At 50.8% G+C, this 25,019-nt stretch overlaps 2 protein-coding genes across 8 annotated transcripts in view; one reads left to right on the top strand and one right to left on the bottom strand.

Annotated features, from left to right (window-relative positions):
* CDON (cell adhesion associated, oncogene regulated) overlaps window positions 1–6,060 on the top strand; it is a 98,352-nt gene extending 92,292 nt beyond the window's left edge. For 5 of the 7 annotated variants that reach the window (XM_087868301.1, XM_045798086.2, XM_045798085.2 and 2 more), the window contains exons 19-20: window positions 2,011–2,285; window positions 2,879–6,060. In XM_087868301.1, coding sequence (XP_087724427.1) covers window positions 2,011–2,285; window positions 2,879–3,042 — 439 coding nt within the window. In that variant the 3' untranslated portion in view covers window positions 3,043–6,060. The other 2 variants (XR_015726974.1, XM_087868303.1) reach the window with 2 other exon arrangements.
* Window positions 6,061–7,715: 1,655 nt separating this feature from the next.
* On the bottom strand, window positions 7,716–13,526 carry VSIG10L2 (V-set and immunoglobulin domain containing 10 like 2). Its single transcript, XM_087868020.1, is given in 9 exon segments — window positions 7,716–7,828; window positions 7,977–8,025; window positions 8,135–8,166; window positions 8,459–8,694; window positions 9,355–9,556; window positions 10,123–10,395; window positions 12,427–12,687; window positions 12,939–13,259; window positions 13,262–13,526. Coding segments are annotated over 9 exon segments (1,752 nt in total).
* Window positions 13,527–25,019: the final 11,493 nt, after the last annotated feature.

Consider the following 25,019-nt stretch of genomic DNA (forward strand, 5'->3'; position numbering starts at 1 on the left):
ACGGTTGGGTTTTATTTAAATCAGTTATATATTTCTTCTATATTTTTGAAACTTAAAATATAGTCCTATTAAATAATCTTTTACTCAAACTATTCTGTACAAATGAATACCTCACATACTTTGCTTTCATTTCAGGTGACAAGTATCTGAATTCCACTAAATGTATGGTAAGTATTTTTTCTCTATTTGAAATTAATGTTGGACTTACTTAAATTAAGGATCTGGTTTACTGACAGATATCTTACTCTCTTTCAGGTTCACATCTTTCTTCTTGCCTAGCATTTGATACTTCCAATAACTTGAACCAACAGAGATGCTAGTAACATTTGCTTGGACTTCCTTTTACTGATTGTCATATGCCCCAGAAATGTACCATTCCATGTTAATAAGAATTCGTACCTTTATTCCCTAACATTGCATAACTACATCATACTACCAGTCAGTGTTATGTGTCTTCTACCTAACATGCCTAAAGCAAAGCCAAATGAAATGTCTTCATGAGACTCTTCTTATAATTTTGGAAATAAAAAATATATTCCTGTAATTCCAGCTTTTGTTAATGATGGACTAGCTCGATCATCCACAGGTAATAATGATGAAATCTGGACCATTTGGAAGTATTGGAGAATAACCAGAAGCAGGCAGAAACTGAATAAATCTAATTTTGAAAGACATTGTCCTGACATTTGTTCATGGATTTTTGCTGGAGTGCATTTCTCCAGTCTTGGGTCAAGGGCCCAAGCAGAAAGTGTCAGAGGATGGAATTCAAGACCAACAGAACAACCAGAAAATTAGAGGGGGAAAAACAGTAAAAATTACTATATGTGTGAAGAAATAGGAAAATGTGATACTTAAGGGAAAAAAATGTCAATAGAAACAGACCCTGAGGTGACACAGATACCACAATGAGCAGGCAGTAACTTAAGGCAGCTATTATAAATAGGTTCACGCACCTAAAGGAAGATGAACACACAATGAATTCACATATGAAGAATTGTAGCAGAGAAATAGAAACTATAAAAAGGACCAAATGGAAATTCCAAAGCTGAAAAGTACAATTAACTGGAATGAAGAATTTACTGAATGAGCTAACAGCAGATCGAAGACAACAGAAGAAAGAATCAGTGAACTAGAACATCAATAGAAATTATCCAACCGGAAGAACAGAAAGAAAAAAAGGAAACACATATCTTAGATGAGCACAGGAAGTAAAAGTAGGGCAGGATTGAAGTGCTCAGTGCTAATAAGTTCTAGCAACTATTCTGCAAAGAGAAAAGTTTAAAAATAAAACCTGGATTTTTGAATGTCCAATCCGTGTAGTGTTTTTTTCAAGGGTGAGAAGGAACATATTATCTGATTTCAAAGCAGTGTGTTTTTGTTGGCTTTCATAAGATTAGTCCGCTCATGTGGCCATAGGTTTCTTAGCTTTCTGTTTTCTTCTTCCTCTTTTTCTCCCCCATTCCTTTGAGTGGCCAATGGCCTTTTTCTTCCGTGTGCTATATTCAGGAACCAGTTAATTATGAAATGGAAGACAATTTCAGACTTGGACCAAGACAAAGGAAGCCTGTGAGATAGGTCCTCACCTATGGGTTTTTTGTTTTTTTTTTAAGATTTATTTATGTGTTGGTAGGGGGAGGGACAGAGGGAGGAGAGAGAGTCTTAAGCAGACTCCACAGTCAGCACGGAGCCTGAGGCGGGGCTTGATCTCACGACCCAGAGATCACGACCTGAGCTGAAACCAAGAGTCAGATGCTTAAACAGTTGTGCCACCTGGGCTCCCCACATACGGTTTTATTCTTAAGTGGTGCATTCTCTTCCTATATTCCATTTTAACTGTAATTTTTGAGTTCTTAATATCTCAAATCATAGTGAATCATTTCATTATTTTTAAGCACTAATCTTTCTTAAGAGTCTGTGAATACAAAATACCAAATGGTATTTCAGAATACGTGTGTTTTAATTATTGATCCCTCTAGACACAACTCTGATTCTTTCGGTTGTATTTTGTAGGTGTTTCACCAAAACTAACAGCACTTGCAGCAGCAGCCCCCTTCCTGTGGTCCCAGTGGTAGCACCTTACCCTCAGGATGGTTTGGAAATGAAGCCCCTCAGTCCCATGAAGATGTCTGCATGTCTGGCTTCCACAGTCCCCAACTGTGGCCAGTCACCTGAGGAGAGTTGCAAAGATGACACGGCGCCGAGACCTGCTCAGCATACTTGCTGTCAGGACAGTAGGAATGAGATCAATTCTGAGTGCACAGAAGATACAGCAGAGTTCAGCAGAGGTACTGGGAGACATTATAAATCTGAAGTTTCTAGCTAGTCTGCAGTTAGCTAAGACCTCTATGAGGGCAGTCGCTTTCAGGATGTTCTCTCTGTGATCATCTCACATTATTTCTGAAATACTGGGTGGGGGGTATTAGGTACTTCGAAACAATTGACTATATAAGGAATTGTGTGATATTCTGTTATTCACATCCTTCATCTCAGGCTGTTAATCCCATTACATTTTGGAGACCAAATCCAAATAGACTTTGGTTTGGTTTGTGCCCGGACGGTAGACTTGCTGGAAGAAGGTATTTTGTGATCATGGGCCTCTTTCATCATTTGAGTTGCGTCTGGTGTTGTAGCCTTTCCTCGAAGTGGTTATCTGCGGGGTTTTAAGGGTTTTGCTTTAGCCCTCAGATGAATTGTACAATTGTTCGTGAGAGCTCAACCATATTTTAAATCTTTGAAGCTTACTTTCTCTCTCAAAGTCAAACTCAGCGTAATTGGGCTCATTATTCTTTCTTTATTGCTCAAAGTAATGTTGTGAGACTGTTTTGTAAAAGTCAGCCTTTCTGATTTCATAATGCTCCCAAACCTTTGTGTTTTTCAGGAGACAGCTGTGTCCATTCAGAAACAGAGAACAAAATTTTAAGTTGGAACCCTCTTATTTTGCCACATGTGTCCAAGGACTGTACGGAAAAGACTACCTGGTCTCCTCCTGGCATTCCTTTAGACAGCCCTGCAGGGGTCCTTCAGCAACCCCAAGAAACCTGAGGGTGTGCAAATGACCAGTCGTGTTCCTGCTTCAAGCCAATAACTGCACAAAACAGGCCTGGGGATGGACTGTGTGAAGGACATGAATTCAGATCAGAGAAAATCATTATTTATTTTTTGTAGTAGTAATTTCCTATGAATGTATCTTAAAATGTGTGCCCTTTTATATTATTTATGCCTTAAAATTTCCCTCATCCTCCTTCCCCCTCAGTAGGAAACAACCTAGTTTTGCGTGGTTTTCAATCATCTGAGAGCGGTGGGATCATTCCATGTTTCCGAGAACCTCAGTGACCATAAGTCTCCTCCTGCAAGGATCCAGCCTATTGGCCTATTCGGCTAAGAGGGAACTGAAGTTTTCACATGGAAAGCTGTCTTTCGATGTATTGTGTTATCAGACTTTCTGAGAAGTTTGAAGTCCCGCTCAGTTGTAACCTAGCGTTCGTAATAGTAGGTGTCTTATGAATTTTATGAGTGCCTTCCACAGAACTCATAGGTGACCCCTTGACTCTCTGTCTGCACATGGGCACAAATGATGTGCAGTTTTCTAGCACTAGTCCCCGACGGTGTCATGAACATGGTTGAGGTTAAGGTCTGTAGAGTTATTGCCATATGCAGACATGGGACCAAGGCCAGAGAGAAAAAGATAGCCCCCTCAGGTCCCACTGCATTAAAATTGGACTGGTTTATTAAATTGTCACTATAGGGCCCTTTTGGACTGTTTCTAAGAGTAGGAACAAAATGAGTTTAAAGTGGCAATTTGGAAAGAAAGACCCACATTGTGCTCCCAGTGTCATGCCACCCAAAAATTATTATTTTTCAAGCTTCCAGCTTGGGCAATACTTGGAAGATGTGAGTGTCAGAAAAGATTTAATTTGGAGGGAGAGGGGTATGGTTTGAAATTTCCTGACGTTTTTCAGAATGTCGTCATTGTAAACACACACGTGAAGCTTTGGTTAGCAGAGCCCATAAATCACAGTTACGGCTCCCTCTGAGTGACAAGGACATTTGCAGCTGCCTTTGGAAGGCTTTTCTTCTCCACATCTTAAAAAAAAAAAAAAAAAAAAAAAACACAAAAAAACACTACTTCTATTTAATAACTATTTTAATAGCTTCATTCAAGCTTCAATAGATCACTGCTTGTTTTTGGATTGTGCATCCCGTTGGGGGAAAAAATAGAAAATGATTCTCTTTACGTAGAGTCAAGCAGTTTCAGCATCAATGAGAAAAGTTCAGTTTCCCAGAAATTGCAGTGAAACAGACTAGCATACTATGTTAATCAACTGTTTATGTAAATGCATCAGTATTCCCTTATATATGTCTACGTATCTTATAAATAGAGCAGTTAGGGAAATACGCTGTCGGAGCTGGGTCCCTGTGCCAGAATGACTTCGAGTAGAACGTAGTGAGTATAATTTCAGGGTCAGGTATTAGGGATGCTGTAGGAGCAAGTTCTGCGTTCCCAGTGTCCATACTTAGAGTATACTGGATTTATTCTTCATGTGGTGTAGACGCAATTAGCTTTGGAGGCGGATAGCTGCATCCCTTACTTCTGTGACTAGCAAAGGACAGAGTCCTCGTGCGCAGAATATGAAAACATACCCTGTGTTTTGCCAGCCCGGATACAACCATGCTGTCACAAAGGGAGTTTCGGAGAACTGGGGAGTAGATGTCGTGGGCAGTTGTCTTGATTCAGGAAACAGTGGCGTGCTAGCATGAGCCTTAGGCCATAACCTGCTTTTAAAGATGGAGTTTGAATATGGGATTTGTCCACTAGGAAGAGGAGACGACTTTACCTTTAGGGCAATCTCATTGTGGACTGCTTTTATTTATATTATTAGTAACGCTGTTTTAAGTGTTATTCCTTTTATTGTATTTTATTTATAAAAAATGCCTTTATATATTGAGACATATAAATATAAATATATAAATATATATATATATATATAATTGCCTTACCGCTTAGGAGTTATGCATTCTCCCTAATGTTGAGTTGTTCTGAACTTGGATGACCTACACGGTCACCAAGGACAGTCCTGCCTGATGTCGCTTCCCCAGGAAGTCAGAGGACACAGCAGCATCTGCGGGCTGACCGCAGCATCCCAGGCACCATGCTTGGTGCTGCTCTCGGCTATCTCCTTAACCCTCACAACAAATCTCCAATACCATCACCCACCACAGAGCCTGCATTTCAACCCGATTTGCCCGGAGCCGTAATCCGAGCTCCTTCCAGTTTTCCAGACGGCTTTCCAAAAGCATGCGGTTCCCTCTTGTGATGGAACCAGCCCAGTTCTGCATGCTCCCGCCAACCCTGCTGCAGGGTTCCTCTGACCCCGCAGCCCGAGAAGCCGCCCTATGTCCCACGCAGGCAGAGCTCCGTGCCCATCACTTGGCCTTCCCAGAGTCCCCACGTCTCCTGGCGACAGCCCTCACCACCCCTGCCTGGGAATGGAATCTTCCCTGGGCTTAGTGAGCACGTCATTGGTTAGGCCTCTTCACGTTCCTTCTCCTCTTAGAATTCTCTGTGGTTCTTTGTTTTAGCGACAAACTCCACCCCTGCCCCTGGTGTATCATTTTACCGTGTCCTTTGTCCCCCGTTAGGAACCCATAGTCTGCCGCTAGGCGCGGTGCAGGGCGTAAATGACCTCGTGCCGTGTTAACGCCTTGGGAAGTGGTCTTTTCGAAAAGCGTGTCTTTCTGGGTTTGGGTTCTGTGGAGCGAGTCTGAAGACCAGCACGTCTGTATAGGCCGACTGTGTCACAGCTCGTTCCCGGATGGAGTACCGCCAAGAACTTGACCCCATGGCTGGATTTCACCTGTGTTGCTCTGTTTTTTAAAGTAATGGCTTTGAGATGCATGTTTTTGTATCCTATTGAAAAGTGTGTTTTATTTTCCTGAAAGTTGTAATGTTATGTTTGGAACTGTACATATTTTAAACGATGTAGCGTTGACAGGTTTTGTCTGGTTGATACGACTTTGTATTAAAAGAGAATGCTGCTTTCCTGTAGAGTAGCACGTGAAGATGCGGACCCTCAGATCCTCCCTGTTTGTATAAAGCTGCTTGTAGCTTGTGGTCGGGGTGGCTGTACGTCTTCCTTGGAAATTCTTTGGAACCTCCATCCCTGCCCTCCCCTGAAGATCCCCATCGCACGGCCCAGAGTTAATCCCTTCTGGTCCGACCGCCGAGATCCAGGTCCTGAAGGAACAGGATCTAGGACAGCAAGTGCTTTATGGGGAGGCTGGGAGAATCCCTGAGCCCAGGAGCTGTGTCCAAGCAGGCGGACGCCCCTCGGGGGCCTCAGTGTCTCTTCGGAAGGAAGAGAGGACGGGGGGGAGAGCAGCCTGAGGAGCGTGGGGAGGGGAGGGCCCTCCTCGCCTGTTGTCTGTGTTTACCGTTAGCATCGAGCAACATCCGTGTGAACTCCTGGGCAGACGTTTAGCCTCCTCAAGAAAAGCAGCCCTAAAAACCCATCAACGTGTCTGAGCTGCTTTGACCGGAAAGCCAACAGGGTCTTTGACGTGGGGTGGGGCCTTGTTCTAGTTTATTCCCCATGTTGAAATAAGCCTCCCTTAAACCTTAGCTCCAGCCCCGAGAGCCTTGAGAGAACTTGAAATCCCTTTTCTAATAAAGTCTAAATCTGTGAGAACCTTAGAAGCAACTGAAGTTTCTGTCCGTTTCCCGTCTCCTTCCAGGCGCCACTTATCCTGGCGAGCTCATCCGCTGGCTCTGCTGCTGTTGCTTCTCCGAGTCCCCTGCCGAGGCAGCGCCAAGTCCTGACGCTTCTAGTCCCTTGAACAAGCATTCGTTTGTGTTTCACCCAGATTTCAGACACGCACGCGCGCGCACACACACACACACACCCTGGAGCCAGTGAGTCATGCTGGCAGCTGACACAGCGCGACTCTGGAACAGCCCCCGTCCCCTGTCAGCCAGCTCCCCCGGGCCTGGTGGCAAGAAGCTGCTTCTGGAATGCCTCTGCTCTGTCGTGTTGGCACAGACGCCCGGAGTCTAGCGCCTGTGCGTCCCCCTGACGGCTGCAGACTCGGGGTTATTCCTCCACCCAAGGGAAGAGAGAGACGGGGACGCAGGGATGGGCCCCTGGCTTCACTACCCCTCTGATGAAGCCGGTCCCATAACTGAAGCTCGTGTTCTCGCGGAAGGAGTTTGAGATTTGGGAAAGAACTAGAAGAGCACGTTTCTTGCTACCGTTGAAGGAAGGGAGCACATACCTACAGATCTCGCTTCCCGTCTCCTTGCTTCCTGCCAGGAGGAGAAGCTGGGACCCGGCTGACGCCGGTCTCTCCTAGTGACCGCATCGAGGAGGGTTTATTTAGCAACCGCTCAGTTCACCGGCTTTGCGTGGAAGCGGCTAGCCTGCTCGTAGCGCACCCGGCGCCGTTCCCAGAACCACCCTCGTCCCGGGGCCTCGGACACCCAGCTCGGCTTTTCTCCAGTTGGGTGTCTTCCTCATCCTTCCGCCTCTCCCTTCCCCCAGCCGGGCCAGGACTTGTAGCCAGGTCACGGAGAGGCCCTGCCGCTGAGCCTTGTCCTCGTGTGAGGCTGGGCATTAGGGGGTGAGGGGTAGCCGGTGGCTTAGCCATCTGGGTTTTAAGACCAAGTGTGACACAGGCATCTTTCCAACTCCCACCTGTCTCCTCTGTGCATGTCTGGGGCCTCACGGAGTTGCAGTCACATGATGGTGACATGAGCTGGGGCTCGTCATGAGATGGTGACATGTGGGTTCTTCTGCGGGATCCGGACCTGGGGTGGTGGGTGGTGGTTCGACGCCTGTGAAAACCAGACACAAGCAAAGGAGACAGATGCCGCAGAGGAGTCCCAGATTGTTCTCAGGACCAGAGACCGAGCGTTATGCATGCAGCTCCGGACTGCTGTCCTCACATACGAGTAATCCTCCTCAGGATAAAACCCTTCTCACCCGCCGGTGCCTCCAGGCCTTCCCCTGAACCCCCGTATTGGTGACTGTGCTCCCTGAGGGTGACATGGGAGAGTGACGTTAGTGACAACTACACTTCCCCGGCCTTCCTTTCCGGTTAGAGGACAATCCCAACCCCCGGAATGACTGGGGTTCTACACTTCCGTGGGAACAAGCAACTGACCGAGGCCCGTAGGAAGAAAAGAAGGTGCGTTACTCGAGCAACTTGAGCGTGGGTTCCGGGAAAGTAACCCGCCCTTCCCCGATAGGCTCCGCACTAGAGACCCCGGAACGCAGAGGGGGATAGCCCCAGATCCTAAGGTTGGCAGTTGGAGCCCGATGGACAGCTAGCATTGGGGAGAGGTCACAGTTAAGGAAGAGCCTAGATTCCTTGCCCCGGGGGGTCTGCCTCTCTCCTTGGGTAGGTCTAGACCTGGCCACCCATGGAGTCAAGCAACCCTGCGCTTGAGCTTCCCACTCACAGGGGAGAGTCTCCGGGTGCCGGGCAGCGTACTGGAACACCAGCAGGGAGGCCACGGCTGCCCCCACCACTCCTGTGCCCGCTGCACCCAGCACTGCTGGATAGGCGCTGAAGGGGGCGTCGTCCGCTAAGAGAGGAGAGCGCTGGTTACATGGCTTTGGAGCCACTACTGAACTTGACAACAAAGGCTTCGAGGGCAGCAAGCGGGCAATGCTCCGCGGTGGGCAATCAAGAGCAAGACTGGATCCCCAGAATCCGGAGCTCAAGTCTTTCCCAGGGAAAGAGGTGCTCTGCATGCCTCGTGCTCTTGAGCTTTCGAGTCCCCAGCCAAGCCCCCCATTTCTGGCACAGAAGGCAGCAGGCCAATTATCTTGGCAGCCTGGGGCTGAAGGGAAGGACGCCATGAAACACGAGTTCTCCACTGGAGAGAGAGCAGCGGGAAGCTGAGAGCCCACCTGTGCCCTGGGGGGTGAGACTGAGGCACAGAGTTGTGCCCCTACTCTAATTAATCACCAGCACCCTGTACCCCACCCCATTCCCATTTCTATTTCTTCTGATTCAAGCTGAACCGTGGCTCTTACCCCCAGGCCTGGGACCTCCAGAGCCTTGCAAGGAGGAATGGGGAAGACAGCAGTGGAGATGACCTGAGGGGAGGGTGGAGAAGAGGAAAGAGCCCGGGATGGAGGCATTGGGTGGGAGGGAGGCCAAGGAGGGGATGGAGGCATCGGTGGGAGGGACACCGAGGAACAAAGTAGGGGACGCCCTGTGCAGACCAAGATGACCCTGGGCTCGGGTTCGGTTTTGCCGAGAAAGGGTGAGTCCCTCCACGGCCTTAGGCCCAGCACCTGGTGTCTTCACCTCAGACGGGTGTCCGGCCGTGTGGTGATTCAGAGCCAGGACGCGGAAGGCGTGAAAACGCTGCCGTTGGGGAGCTGGGGAGCTGGCTGACTCCAGGTGACATTGCTGAGGGCAGTAGGGCCGGTTCCCTGGGGCCCTTCCCACTGCAGCTGGGCAGTGGGAAGCCCCCCAGGCCAGGTGCAGACCAAAGTCACAGCCCCAAGGGTGGGGAGCACAGCACAGGAGGGCTGCCCCTCAGGGGGATCTGGGTGGAGAAGCGGGTGACGGTGAGGCTGGACAGATTTCGCTGCCCGTGCACCATGGTCCCCAGGCCCAGCTGGGGGACCCGGAGGCCACAGGGCGAAGAGTAAGAGAAGTAGGGAGAAGTGGGTGGGCGGGGAAAGATGGATTCCTCTGAGGGGCTGGTGAGCGAAGAGCTGAGCTCTCAGGTCAGGGGGCAGGGGCTGAGGGGCTGAGCAGGAGTTCGGAGTCCCTGAGGAATCCCAGAGGCCCATGGAAGCCCCCACCTGGGAAGGTTCCCTCTTTCCTGGTCTCTTTTGGCCACTGGGCACTTTGCCTCACGGTCATTTCTCTACCCTTCTCTGTGCCTCAGTTCAGTCCCCAAGGCGGTGGGAAGAATCACTTGGGGATGAGGTCCAAATAAGGTCAGGGGCTTCCCCTCTCCCCGCCCCTTCCCACAGTTTTCACAGCCTCTCACCCTGCTCTGCAACTCCGTCTGGCTGCCACCCCTCCCTCCCCCACAATGTCCACACCGCGTCCCTCGGGGCTGCAGCGGCCCCAGCTGTGAGTGGCCCCCACCCACACACTCACAGATGGTGAGCCTGATGCTGGTCTGGGTGCGGGTGTCCAGGCGGCTGTTGCGGGCCAGGCACGTGTGCAGGCCTGTGTGGGCCCGTCTGGCGCTGGCGATGGTGTAGGCAGGCCCGGTGTGGACCTGAGTGTGGTCACGGAGCCACACATAGTGACTCCGGGGGTTGGATGCGTCCAGGCAGCTCAGGGTCACCTCTTTCCTTTCACTGGCCCAGAAACCCTCCTCACTGAAGCCCAGTGGCTCCACGGTGATCACAGGGTTGTCTGGACCATCTGGAGGGAAAGGAAGACTTGTGTCATCTCCCCAGGCTTCATTCCTTCACTCACTCATATCATCTTAGCTGAGCTTACCGTCCAGCAAGCGTGTATTATGTACCCACTGTGTCACCCACCGGGCAAGGCCCCCAAGGAGCTCAGAGTCCGGGGGCCATAAGCACAGTCAAATATAGGTGTTGAGGGTCTGTGGGGGCAAGCTCCCGAGGCTGCGGGAGGCTTCCTGGAGAGACTGAGGTAGGGGGACGGCAAGAGCTGGCTAGGCAGGAGGAAGGGAGGGTGCCAACCTTCCCGGTGCGCCCACAATCGAGGCGCTTCTTGGGACTGGGACGGTTGGCCCCTCTAGGCTGCAGAGGGCAGAAAACAGGATTGAAGTTGCCCCGAACACGATCCCAGAGCCAGTCCTTCTCACTTCTTTGGGTCACTGCCTTCCCTTTTTTCCTGTGTCCCCTCTTTCTGCCACCCAGAAAGGACTGAATCCTCCACCTGCTTCCATTCTGCTCCTCTGTCTTTCCCAAGGACCACTCGCCTGTCTCCTCCATGGTCCTAAGTCTGCAATCCTACAAACCACCACCCACAAGACAGACGGGACATCGCTAGTCCTGGCTTTTGAAATCCTCTAGACCAGCACTGGCCAACAGATACATATGAGCCACAGATCTGTTTTAATTTTCTAGTAGCCAAATCTTTTTTTTAAAAGCTTTTATTTATTTATTCGACAGAGATAGAGACAGCCAGCGAGAGAGGGAACACAAGCAGGGGGAGTGGGAGAGGAAGAAGCAGGCTCCCAGCGGAGGAGCCTGATGTGGGGCTCGATCCCAGAACGCCGGGATCACGCCCTGAGCTGAAGGCAGACGCCTAACCACTGTGCCACCCAGGCACCCCTCTAGTAGCCAAATCTTAAAAAGGAAAAACAACTAAACCCAACCAAGCAAAAAGCACCAATGGGTTTTAATAATTTTAATAATATTTTGTATTTAACCAAATACATCCAGAGTATTATTCCAATGTATAATCAAATATAAAACTTATTGATGAGCTATTTTATGTTCCTTTTTTTTTTTTTTTTTTTTTTTTTTAGACTAAGCCTTCAAAGCCAGTGTGCTGAGAACACCTGTTTGATTCAGGCAAATCTGCAGAGCTTGGATCCCCACGAATGGCAGCCACGTTAGAGAGCACGGCTCGAGACCATCCTAGTCTTCTTCCCATAAACGTCTAATTCCATTTTTAAATTAATTTTTTTAATTTGCAAAAGTTCCTTAGCTTTATTTGTTCTCTTTACTGAAAGAACTACCGTGGGCTTTGTCCACTTCCGTATTAGGTTGCTGCTGCTTCTCATTGCTTGTTCTGGAGTTCCTTGTAAGTTCTGAAAAAGAATCCTTCCTTTGCTCTTCATGGATTTTCTTTAGTTTTTAAATTTTATGTATTTATTTGGGAGAGAGAGAGAGAGCAGGAGCAGGGGAAGGGGCAGAGGGAGAAGCAGGCTCCGCACTGAGCAGGGAGCCCGCCATGGGACTCGATCCCAGGACCCTGGGATCATGACCTGAGCTGAAGGCAGCCGCTGAACCGACTGAGTCACCCAGGCGCCCCTCTTCATTTGCTTTAAAGACAGACTTCTGATTTCTAACTTGAGGCTCTCAGCCTTTGACTTGGGACCAGCCTGCTGCCCTCTGTGCCAACTGCGTCCCTCCTCCCGGTTTCCTCAGGGTTCAGTCGGTCTCTGCGAGGCCTTCCTGCTCAACCCAAAGGGCCGCCCCTTTCACCATAATTATGGCTAAAACTGTGACTCTGCATATATGCTCATTTTCCTGGGAAGAGGGGCTCACGACCTGGAAAAGCCTAGAAGCCCGGTACTAGATCCGCATCTGGTACCAGGGGTACGGTACCCTGAGGTTCTCACCTACTGGAGCCGCTCAGCAGGCTGGGGCACTGTTGGGGGCCCTGAGGTGTGTCGGGAGGCAGGGTGCAGATGGGAGGGTAGGTGCCAGCCCTGAGCACTCCCCGCCCACCCCCACCCCCAGGCTGACTCACAGATGACATCAAGGAAGGTTCCATCGCTGCTCAGCCGGTTGACGGCGTTGTGGGCACTGCATAGGTACCAGCCCAGGTGTGTTCTGTTGACCGGGTCTAGATGAAGCCATCTCTCCGTCACCTCCAACAGCTCCTCCTCTGGGCCTCGAGGTGCCTGATGTCGCCAGGCAAACGTGACAGGCTCTGTGCCCTCCCGGACTGCACATGTGGCCACCACGTAGGCCCCCTCCACAGGGGACAGGTCGCTCAGCCTCACCGAGGCTTTGATACGGGCACCGGCCGGAGGAAGGAGAGGCCCACATTTATTATCACAGACCCGTGCCAGGCTGGGGGGGTTGGCCTGCCACGGGGCCCTGGCCCTCCCTTCCTTGTGAGTCCAGGTTTTCTCACTCCCTGGAGCCAAGGTGCCCTGGAACCTGGGCCCAGCCCCGTGCAATGGGAAGCACATGCAAACAGAGGCAAAGCAGCGTGCAAAGCCACTCGGGCCACTAAGTCCCAGCTCGGGCCCTCACCTAGCATGGCCAGCGTGAGGTAGGAGTAGGTGGTGTGCAGCTGGCCCCCGGCCCCGTGCAGGGCCTGGCACAGGAAGCGGCCTCGGGCACCCTCCCGCAGCTCCCGCAGCACCGGGCTGCTGTTCCGGAGACTCGCGGCCCCCAGAGCCGAGGCCCAGGCCTCCACCTTGGACTCTGCTCCATTGGTGACAGCCACAGGCCGGGGAGTCAGCGAGCCCAGGGGAGTGAGGGGGGGTTGGCCCTCCCTTCCTTGTGAGTCCAGGTTTTCTCACTCCCTGAAGACCACGCGCGGGGCGGGTCCGGAGCCCCAACCCAGCCCCCAGAGCCACCCCGCGCTCCTCGAACGGACGTGGCCTCCTCGGCAGGGGCTCGGTGGGTCCGGTGGGGCTGCCCCAGGGACAGAGCGGCAATGCAGGACGTCCAGGCTGGGCTCTCCTCCTCCCCCTCCTGGGGCCCCTCGTCCTTCTCCTTGGAGTTGGTGGGGAAGAGACCGTTTCCGAGCGAGCTTCGGAGTTTCCTGTCCGGCTGTGCCGTGGGAGCAGGTGGCCCGGGGGAGTCCTTGACTGGAGCTGAGGCTCCCATCCCCATGCGCCATCCCACCATTGTGGGAGCGTGATAAAAATACATACTCCGGGGCCTCATGCCAGACCAGGGACTCCGCACCCCCAGGGCAGCAGGAATCTGTATTTTTAACAAGACGCTGGAAGTCAATCTGATGGTCAGCACCAGATGGGGAGCTCTGCATGGCCACTGGCAATTCATGCTCTGGTGGGGGGGGTTCTCTGTGTAACAATTCCAGGGGGATTCCAGACTCACTGCACCAAAGGGAAGGTGACACCAGCCAGCCGTCCGCCCACCCAGCATTTAGTTGTCAGCTGCTAATTACGAGCTGCCTGCCCTGTACCAGGCACCAGGGTTACAATGACAAACGAGCCGCCCCATCCCTGCTCTCGGGGAGCTTTCAGTCTACGCTATCCTTTTCTGCTCAGGACCTAGCATGGAACGGCAGCATGCTCCGGAGCCCCACGTTCTCCTGTCCCCCGTGGCCAGGTAACTATAACATGCAGAGCTTCATGGTGACGATAAATGCCTCAGATGACACACAGGGCACAGGAACGAGTCCCACCAGCTTCCGTTTGTTGAATGCCTTTGTGCGAGGCCCTGCACACGTGTTAGCTGTTGACCTTAACTGTCACAGTCATCACATCCCCCTGAGACTCTGAGCACGACGTCGCTTCATCTAGAACTGCACGGCAGGTGGGGGAGCCCAGCTCCCCATCTCAGACTCTCCCCACCGCTCCCGGCTTCTCCAGAGAGAGAAGGCAAGACAGGCATCGAGCGGGAGGGAAGGGACCAAGGGCAAAACTCTGCCGTTCAATTGATCAAGAAGCAAAACACTTAACCTGGAAGCTGCTGCTTCCCAACCATGTGGACGCTGCTCTGGCCCGAGCTCCCAGCATCTCGCAGCTAGACTCCTGGTCTCCCAAGTGCTCGCAGCAACCAGAAGACCATGCACTTTGGAGGGAACTTTTGGAAGCCCAGATCTGGCCATGTCACTCCATGCTTACTACCCGACGGTGGCCGTCAGGATAACCCCAGACTTGGGAGGGTGACCCAGCATGCTGTCTGTGGCACAGAGCCGTGGCTCCGGGCACGCTGGCTAAGCTCCAGCGCATAAACAAAGTTGATGGACTTCATTGAATGGCCACGCAAGCATTAAAGAGGGATCCCGGGGAAGACAGGGGGAGAAATAGCAGGATGTGAGTGGGGGAATGGGGCCATCATGGGGGGGGGAGGCTGAGTATCACTCACCAGAGGCCCCTCCATGCATAAGGCAGAGGGGCTCAGGACCAGGAGACCGAGTGGTCTGTGCGGAGCCCTCGGACCCACCATGGCCTCATCTCCCTGGGTGGCCGTCCATCTGGGGTTCCTGCCTGGCACTCGGGTGCTCTCTCTCCAGAGCAAAGCCCAGCCCCAGAAGGATTGGGGGTCTGGCTCGGATTGCCAACCTCAGCCTTCTGCCACCTCCACCCCTGCTCTCCTGTTACCCTCACTGGCCCGATGACAAGTAAATTATTTACCAGATGACTCACTCCATTCATAATGCAGAGTTGGGGAGGGCAAGACCTGGCTGGGACAGATCTAGGGGACACCCCCCCTGAGCTTCCTGCATTTTCATTTTAATGATAGCATAAAATCAGAGAGTCACTGAGCATAGAGTTGAAAACGGCCCCAGTCTCAGCGAGTCCAACCACCTGCCCAGGTGTGGGAGCCCTGCGTGCAGTCCCCTAGACCTTAGGGACAAAGAGATTCAAACACTACTTCGAATGCCCTCTTGTGTTTCGCTCATGTTTTGTTGGGAGAAGTTGGTAGAGGGTGGAAGGAGCTCGGGGGTCAACCACAATGCCAGATTTCGGGTTTGACTGACAGACTGTGAAACCAGGAAATTTCTGAACCTCTCTGAGCTTTCGTTTCTTTGCAGATGAATGGGGATAATAGCACCTTCTTTCTTGTAAATATTATTATGGAAATTAAGTGAAAACTTTATATGAGCATATGGGGGGCTTCTTGGGTGCTAGATGTCCTATTTCTTGACTTGGGTGGGGGTTACAGTCCATCAAACTATACATTTGTTTTCAGAAACTTTAACGGATACTTGATAAAACTCTCACACGCACACACATACGCACACTCGGGCAAACAGTGCCCAGCGCGTAGCTGGTACGTGGTCCTTCACCCCCCCCCCCCCCCGTCAGATCTGATCTACGAGGCACAGACCCTGATGCTGGAGCAGAGCCCAGCTCTCCCGCGGTCCTAGTGGTCTCGGACAGACAGCCTGACGTAAGGTCAGCTTTCCATCGTTTGGGGTTGGGTGTAGGGTGAGATCCCCGGACCCCAGTGAGATGGGGGATCTGATGTTGGGTCTCAGGTTCATCAGGACTCAGCTGGGACAGGAGCTGTCTGAGCGGAGTGCCCCACAGGCTCCTTGTGGGCCGAGAGGTGCCCGCCGTGGCTCTCTCTGTAGGGTCATGAGCCCCTATTCCCTTCTAACTTGGCTTCGAGCAGCACGGCAGATGGTCCCTGGGATTCAGGCTCCCATGTAAGGGAGACTCTGGAAGGGAGAGTCAGGGAAGGAAGTGTATTAGGATTCTCCAGAGAAGCAGAACTGATAGGATGTGTGTGTATAGAAAGAAAGAGATTTATTATAAGAAATTGGCTCACATGATTGTGGGGGCTGGCAAGTCCCCAGATCTGCAGTCAGCACATTGGAGACCCAGCAGGGCCCATGATGTAAGTTCCAGTTTGAAGACTGGCAAGCTTCAGACCAAGAAGAACTGATGCTTCAGTCCAGGTCCAAAGGCAGAAAAAGACTGATGTCTCAGCTCAGAGCAGTCAGGCAGGAGGCGTTCTCTCTTATTTGGGGGAGGGTCAACCTTTTTGTTCTATCCAGGCCTTCAACCGATTGGATGAGGCCCACCCATGTGGTATGGTGGGGGGCAATCTGCTTTATTCAGTTCACCCATTCAAATGTTAATCGCATCTAGAAACACCTTCACAGACATACTCAGAATAATATCTGACCCATGGCCCAGTGAAGTCAACATATAAAATTAACCATCCCCCTGTCCCCCCAGGGCAGAGCTGTGGTCCTGTCCGGAAGGGAAGAGGAAGCAGGACCAGAATGGGAGAGCAGGTCCAGGTCTCCTGTTTCTGATGCTGTGGGAGCTCAAGGTCCAGGAGAGGCAAGCTCTTCCACTTCTGAAAGACAAGAAAGTACAGTGGTCAGAACACAGCTTTGCCTCTCCATTGTCGTGTGATCTTAGCATGGAACTTATTCCCTCTGAGCCTCAGTTTCTTCATTTATATCATTGTTTTCCTGAGAAGAATAAATGAGGTTATGCCTATATAGCACCTGCCTATTAAAATTATTTATGTGCCTTGACCTGAAGAATGTCAGAAATTCTACAAACGTTTCTTGCGCATCTGCTAAGTGCAAGGCACCCTGCTGTACACGGCAGGACATCTCCCTTTCTCCCTACCCCACTTTCCCAAAGAGCATCGGCCAAGCCAGGGTCACCTGGTACTGTGCTGTGCTCTGGGCATGCCCAGTGCATAGGCCCAGCGGCAAGTGAGGCTGTAGGCTCCCCAGGTTTTGGTGCCTGTTTCCCATCTTCCCCTCCTGCTCAGGTGGATGCAGGCCCCCTCACTGTGGGGTTTCCAACGACAGCCAACCTGGGTCCCAAGGGCTCCATCAACCCCTGCACCATTGCTTTGGGAGATCCTGGAGGGAGGAAGAGAGGACGGTGTGGAGTTAGGAGCGATGAGAGGCCAACAATGGAGTGTTCTCTCAGCTCAACTCAGAAGGGAAGAGGTTACAGGATGAACTTAGGGATCCAGACTCTTGAGTTGTTTGAGTGGGAGTTTTGGAGAACCAGGCTAAGGGCTCTGAATGGGTGAGGCCTGCAGCCTTCTGGAGAGATGGCCCTTCGGCCCCCGATGACCAACATTGGGTGGGCACTACAGGAGCCGCGGGACCCCGGGCAAGCAACACACCCTGAGCTTCCTTGTCTGCATCTTCCAAACGAGCATGATTCTGACTACGCCTCAAGTTGTCGGACAGATAATACGCAGGCACGCATATCAAGCACCTTGTAAGCACCTCGTAGGCACGCAATAAACGTTCATTCTTGCCCTCCTGTTTCGGGTGAACTGGAATCTGCTTCCCTCATACTTCTAATGTCAGGGTTGAGTTCTTTCACCGAAACTTTGCACAATTATTCATGAGCCCTTCCAAATGAAAGTCCTTTGACGTTTGAAACAGCTTGTTCGGTCTTTTTATTCTCTACCTAAATAAGAATACAAGCTACCATTTCTTGCCAGGCGTGTGCTGGGTTCTCCACACCCCGTGAGATAGTACTGCTCTCCACATTTACCAACGGGCTCAGGCTCTCTCTGCTCTTTTCCTTGCGCTCCTTGCAGCTCCATCCCTTTGGGCCTTCTCCATCTGGTCCCCACCTGAGACCGTCCCCTCAGGGCTGGCCAGGGGCCTGTGGAGCTGCCAGGTCCCTTTTCGCTCTGACAGGAAGACCCTGAATCTCTCTCAGTTACTCACCGTGGGGGAGTCTTGTTTATCCGTCCTGTTAACATTTATGGTCTTCTGAGGGGGTAGTGGTCTGGCGACGACGAGCGCTCAGGTTTTCCAGGCCGTTGCCTCACTTTCTGGCGAACTTTGGCCTCACTATGGGCAGCGGGCCGTCGCACTTCTCCAGCCTGTTGCCACCATTTTGAACCCTGGTTCTGAAACCTCAGGCTTTTGGGGGAGCAGAAGGTGGAAGGATAGGGACAGCTGGACTGCAGCAGAGGAAGCAAATGCTCCTGGAAATGAATGGCTTTTCCATGTGTGTCCATGTGTGCCTTGTCAGAGGCCAACCACAGGCCCCCGGGGACCCTGGCAGGAGATGAGCCGAGGGCTGGAGAGGAAATGGGCCAGAGGCTCCGCAGCCGACATGGCCCCCGCTGTGCTCCTGGCTGATAGGAGGAGGGGGAGGGCAAGAGGGACAGAGGGCCCGGCAGGGGTCACTGCTTAGTCACTTTGTTAACTACTCTTTGGAGACCAGAGAGGAAATGAGTGAGGCCCTAGATAGAGGGGTGAAGAAAGGGAGACCAACAGACCAAGGGAGGCAGGCAGGGGAGGCGGGGAGGCAGGGGAGGCCGAGGCCGAGGGGCAGCAACGGTGGCTAGAGCCGTCGTTGGGGGACAGGAAGGAGGCCTGGTTTCCGTGCCAGCTCTGCCTGGTAGCTAACCCTCCTTCCGTCTGCTTTACCATTCCCGGAGACTTTCCCAGCCAGCCCCCCTGCCCCACTGTGGGCAGGACACTCCATTTCTCCGGGCCTCAGTTTCCCGATCGTTAAAAATGGGGTTGTCGTGCCCATGGCCCAGGGGCTTCTCAGAGCTGCTGTGAGAGCTGGAGGAGTGGGTGCGTAGAGAGGACGGCGCGAAGCAGAAACCACTGTGCAAACCCGGGGGTGTGGAAAGGGCAGAGCTCGGAACCAGGTCAGTGTTCAGACCCCGGCTCTGTGGCCCACCAGCCGAGGGACACCAAGCACGTTCCTTCCCCCTCCGGGTCCCAGATCTTCCCCGTAAATGAGGCTGACTCTTTACGAGACAACACCAGACAAAGGTTTTTCACTCTGTTTTGCGAGATAATGGTTTTGCCATTAGGTGAGACAGTGTTTCTAGTTTTCTTAATACTGCAACATTCGGGCATGAGATGTGATGGTGTCTGCAGCTTCCTCCCCGAGACTTCTGCAAAAATAAAACAGATGAAGCTTTGGCCAGGTCTTCAGTTCTGCGTTGCCTCGAAGATGGTTGCAGGCCAGACACAAAAGCTGCTTCACACCCAAGTTAACCATTTTAATTTTTTTAGAAGCAAGAAGTCACTGAAAAGTTGTATTAGGTGTTCACCATGGAAGTGGTAAGAAGGAGTAAGGAGTATGGCTTTGGCGGCCGTTGAAGAGACTTCTCTGAGTTTGGGGACAGGTCAGAGGTCACTGGGTCCCTGAAAGAGGATGAACCTTGAGAGGCCAGGCCCATGACCCACAAGGGCAGAGAAATGGAAAGTCCCCCAAAGCTCAGCCAATGAAAAGGTCAGCAGCAACCACGTTGGACCCGGGGTTGGAAGCGTCCCCCTATTTCTGGGACTTCGTATGTAAGTCTCGAAGATTCTGGTGGGGCTCCAGGATGGGAGTAGGGTCCCAGTAATGGAGTCAACTTTATTTGAATTTAATAGAGTGAGATTCACATCCACTTCACTGCTATTATTATGATTATTATTATTATTACTACTATGTTGCACTGTTATTATTCTGGAATAGACTGGAGCCCGGGCGTGACACTAGGTGTCAGCGTGTGCTGTTCCCTGCTTCAGTGATAGGAACTTAGGAATGGCTGAAGCTCCTCCCCAGAAAAGGTTCCAGGCTCTTCTCCGCTGCAGCTGGGAACGAGGCTCCCGCCGGGAGGACAGGTTTCTGTGGCTGAAGGCCTGGTCGGAGAACTTGGCCTCGTCTGGACCCAGCAGGTATCTGTCTGGACAGGGCTGGGGGAGCTGGCCGGGCACTTGAGGTCCATGGAGGAAGCAAGGCCTAAGGAAACCTCTCGTCTGTCTCTCCATGTGCAGGCCTGGCCAGCTCCCCTCTCCCATGCCCTGCCCACGAACCTGGCGAGATTCTCCCAAGTTCCCTGGCTGGGGAGCAGGAAGGAGTAGGGAGTTTCCAGAACGTCTCTGTAGAGCTCCAGGGGGAGGCTTGCAAACTGGAAATTGTCAGCCGTCTCCTTGACAACCAACAGCCAAATAATTCTGGGAAAGGAGGAGGGTGGGGAGTTCCCTGCAGGGCGGCCAAGAGAAGCCACCCTCAGCCCCCAGAAAACTTCCAGTCCCCATTACCTGTGTCAGTTGAGGTCCAGTCAGGAGACAGAAATCACACCAGTCAGTTGAAAAAAGGATTAAGAATCCAGAACTAGGTATAAGGTTGGTCGTGAGGTCACAAGAGAATGCTCAGGTGTCCCGAGGAAACAAGAAGAGATTGCAGCTACTAGCCCAGAGATGTTTGAGGAGGGACCCGGAGCTCTGGGGAGGAAGTTCTGAGTGGGAAGGAAGGACCCGTGGGCTTGGGCCCAGACCTCCGAGGAAGGGGCACCTGCAGCTGGAGTGTGGGGTGCGTGGTGCATGGAGAATCTGTGAGTGATGGAGAAGCCGCGAGCATCCAGCTGCTACTTCGGACGGGCCTGCTGCTGGGGTGAAGGGTCAGGGCACCCCTTACTGGGGACACTCAGATGCAGAGGGAACTCTCCCTCCTCTCGCCTGCAAGCCTCCCTCTAGTGGCTCTGGTCACAAGGATCGAATAGGGAAAAGCTGGCAAAGCAGAGATGGGATTCGCAGGGCCCAAGGCCACTTTCACAAAGCGGTGTATCGAGGATAGGTCTGGAGCCGAGAAGCCAGAACTTTGAAGTACCATTAGGCACTGCAGCGTGGGAAACTCTGGGCTTCCAGCCCCAGGTTTACCGAAAAGAGCAGTGCCAAGCACAGAGTAGATGTTCGTCTAATACCGTCCGGCCTCTGCCGTGGTTGATGGCTGAGAGCACAGGGGCAGGCTTTCCCGGACTTCCTCTGGCTTGTCTTGAAAAGTTACCGACATTCACAGGCTGTGACAGCTGGAAAAGACTTGCATCATGGTAACAATGAAAACAATGACATCTTTAGGTAAGAGTGGCCTTAGGAACACTGACTCTAAATCACTGTGATCAAATCATACATGAAGGGTAAAGGACAAGATAAATAGATCCAGGGGACAGAAAGAGAACCGAGTCCAGAAATCCACCCTAGCACATATGGATAATATACAATAAAAGTGCTATGTCAAGCCAGTGGGGAGAAGGATGGTTTATTTAATAAAGTGTGTAGGCACCACTGGCTCCCCGAAAAAAACAGAGCAAGGTTCATCTTGATGCCTCACAAGTTACTGAAACTAAATTTCAAATAGATGAAAGATTTAAATGTATTTAAATGTACACATGTAAAACAACTTACGTAGTGTTCTCCATATTTAAACAGTTTCATGAGGAAATATTTAAAACCATTTTAAACACGGTTTAAAGCAATTTAATGAGGAATACATTAGAATATTTATACAATCTCTGGTTTGAGGAGATTTTTCTAAACAAAACAGAAAATCCAGAAGCCAGAGAGGAAAAGATAGACATACATTTTTTAAATTTTCAAAGGATTGCAATGCCTGGGTGGCTCAGGTGGTTAAGCAGCTGCCCTCAGCTCCGGGCATGATCCCAGGGTCCTGGGATCGAGTCCTGCGTCGGGTTCCCTGCTCAGCGGGGAGGCTGCTTCTCCCTCTGCCTGTCGTTCCCCCTGCTTGTGCTCTCTCTCTCTCTGACAAATAAATTTTTAAAAAACTTAAAAAAAATAAATGTTCAAAGGATTAAAAGATCACATAGAGTCAAAAGACAAATTACAGACTGGAGACAGTATTTCAGTGTCTATCTACCAGCGACAGAGAGCTGACATCTGTAACACACAAGAGCCCCTCCGCACAATGGACAATAAGCCAGCAGGAAAATGGACAAATCATATGAATACGAAGCATCTGCATTTCTGCTGTGAACGGCCGATGCATTTAGGGAAAGGTGCACAACCTCACCAATACTTAGAGAAATGCGTACTTTAAACGTGGGGCGCCTGGGTGGCTCAGTCGGTTAAGGGTCTGCCTTTGGCTCAGGTCATGATCCCAGGGTCCTGGGATCGAGCCCCACGTGGGGCTCCCTGCTCAGCGGGGAGTCTGCTTCTCCTTCTCCCTCTGCCCCTCCCCCTGCTGTGCTCTCTCTCTCTCTCACACGTCCTCTCTCTCGAATAAATAAAATAAAATCTTTAAAATAAAAGCGTGACACCACTCTTCCTTCATCAGAAGAGTAAAACTTAGAAAGAGCCAGGGCTGAAGAAGAAATGGGGGCGGGGGGGGGGCAGTAGTCACAGCTGTGAATATGGGGATTACCCAGGCTTCTGAGAAAGGTTTCTGGATGAAACCTAAAAATATGCATCTCTTTGACCCAGCTCTGTCATTTCTGGTAGAGGGAGGGAGGGAGGGGAGAAGTAAGAAAAGAAGGAAAGAAAGAAAGATAGGAAGAAGGAAAGATAAGAAAGGCAGCAAACTTCAGTATGCAAGGATATGCATAAAAATTTTCGATAGCATTTTGCAAAAATACTGGTAGTGAACGATAGACTTATGTCCCTATACTGTAATGTTATGCAAATATTAAAGAGAGTAAATTTAAGAAGACAAATGCTGTATGATTTTACTTCTACTTTATAGAGACTTCTAAAGTCGTCAAACTCATAGAGACAGAAAAGTCATTGGGACACCTGGGTGGCTCAGTCAGTTAAGAGTTTGCCTTTGGCTCAGGTCATGATCTCAGGGTCCTGGGATTGAGTCCCGCGTCAGGCTCCCTGCTCAGTGGGGAGTCTGCCTCTCTCTCTGCCTGCTGCTCCCCCTGCTTGTGTGCTCTCTCTCTCTGACAAATAAACAAATAAAATCGGAAGGAAGGAAGGAAGGAAGGAAGGAAGGAAGGAAGGAAGGAAGGAAGGAAGGAAGGAAGAAAAGTGGTTACCAGGGGCTGAGGTGGAAGAGGGAATGGGGAGTTGCTGTTGAATGGGTACAGAGTTTCAATTTTGCACGGTGAAAAAGCTCTGGAAGTCGGTTGCACGACAGTGTGAATCTCATTAACATTACTGAACTCTACACTTAAAAACGATGAAGATGGTAAATGTTGTATATATTTTACCACCGTTTAAGAAAAAGAATACATTGGAGGGATTTTCATGATGTTAGGTGAGAAAAGCAGCTTGTGGAGAAATCTAGGTGGAATTTGTGAAATGAACGACATATTTACATAAATGTGAATAAATGTGACATAAATGTGAATAAATGCCTGGTGGTAACGCAGACCTGCCTGGTGTGACCTGAGTGCTCTGATTCCAGAATGCTCCCTGCCCTCCCCAAAGCCTGGGATTCCAGCAGGAGCTGGTGTTGGACTAGGCTCACTAGCTTTCTCAGCTTTTGGGGGGCAAAGCACCCTTTAGACGCCCACCCTGGTGTCTCCCGATTTCAACCCTTCTCCCCCAAACACCAGGCCCCCACGGGCTCTGGCCCCGCCAGCGAAGGCCCACAGCTGTTTCCAATATTCTGCACAAACTTTATTGAAATGAGAAGCCCCGTTTATCATCTCTCAGGCCCCAGCTCCTCCTGATTAGGTACATATGACCTGACCTGTCAGCAAGGCCCAAGCCCGCAATCAAAGAGGAGATTGTTCTGAGCCAGGAGGTAAGGGGGCAGGAGCCTGGGGAGCTGAAAAGGCCCAAAGGGGTTTCTGACCAGCCAGGGGTGGATGGGGAATATGCTCAAACTGAGGAAGGGGAGGGCAGGGCTGGGTAAATTCTTTAAGGGCCACTGGTCTGCTTGTCTTCTGTGGCCATACCTTCTCTTTCTTGCCTCCAAGCCTCTTCCAAAAGACGTATCTTGTAGCAAGAATATCTCCCCATCCCCAAGCTCCGAACTCAGCCCCAATTTCTCTTTCCTTTCACCTCTGAGCCGTACCAGGAAACCCCTCCTGGCGTAATAAAAAGTTCTGCTCCTCCTAGAGTTCCTGGATCTGCAGAATCATCAACGCTCAAATACTGAAAATAAAGATGGCCTTACGTCTATCCTCCCTCTACATGGAGAAAATCCCTCTACCTGGTCAGCCTTCTAAGCTATGTGGTCCAATAGGATAGTCCCTAGCTGCATGTGGCTCTTTAAAAATAAATCTCACATCAGGGCATACATCCAAAGAAAGTGAAATCAGTATCTCGAAGACATGTCTGCACCGCCATGTTTTTTGCAGCGTTATTCACAATAGCCAAGTTATGGGAACAACCTAAGGGTTCGCCAAGGGATGAATGGATAAGGAAGACACGGTCTAAATATAAGATGGAATATTTCTCAGCCATAAAAAAGTAAATCCAGCCATTTACGTCAACATGGATGAATCTGGAGGGCATTACAGTAAATGAAATAAGCCAGAGAAAGAAGAATACCGTATGGTTTTTATGGAATCTTATATGGGGAATCTAAAAAAGGGGGGAGGAGTCAAACTCACAGAAACAGAGTGGAATAGTGGTTGCCTGGGGCTGGAAGGTGAGGGAAAAGGGGGGAAATTGATCAAAGTGTTCAAACTTTCAGTACAGCATGGAGACTATAGTTAATAATACTGTATCATATGCTTGAAATTTGCTGAGAGTAGTTCTTAAGAGTGATCACCAAAAAAAAAAAAACAAAAACCAAAAACAAAAACCGGTAACTATGTGAGATGATGAATATGGTAATTAACTCAATCACAGGGATCATTTCACAATGTATGCTTATATCAGACCATCACACTGTACACTTTAGATACATACAACTTTTTTGGTCAAATTACTTCTCAATAAAACTAGGGGGAAAATGAACTCAAACTAAAAATTCAGCTTCTTAGTCACGC

The sequence above is a fragment of the Ursus americanus genome, chromosome 16 (genome assembly GCF_024610735.1).
Source record: "Ursus americanus isolate L20-20 chromosome 16, mUrsAme1.1.p, whole genome shotgun sequence".
Lineage (NCBI taxonomy): Eukaryota > Metazoa > Chordata > Mammalia > Carnivora > Ursidae > Ursus > Ursus americanus.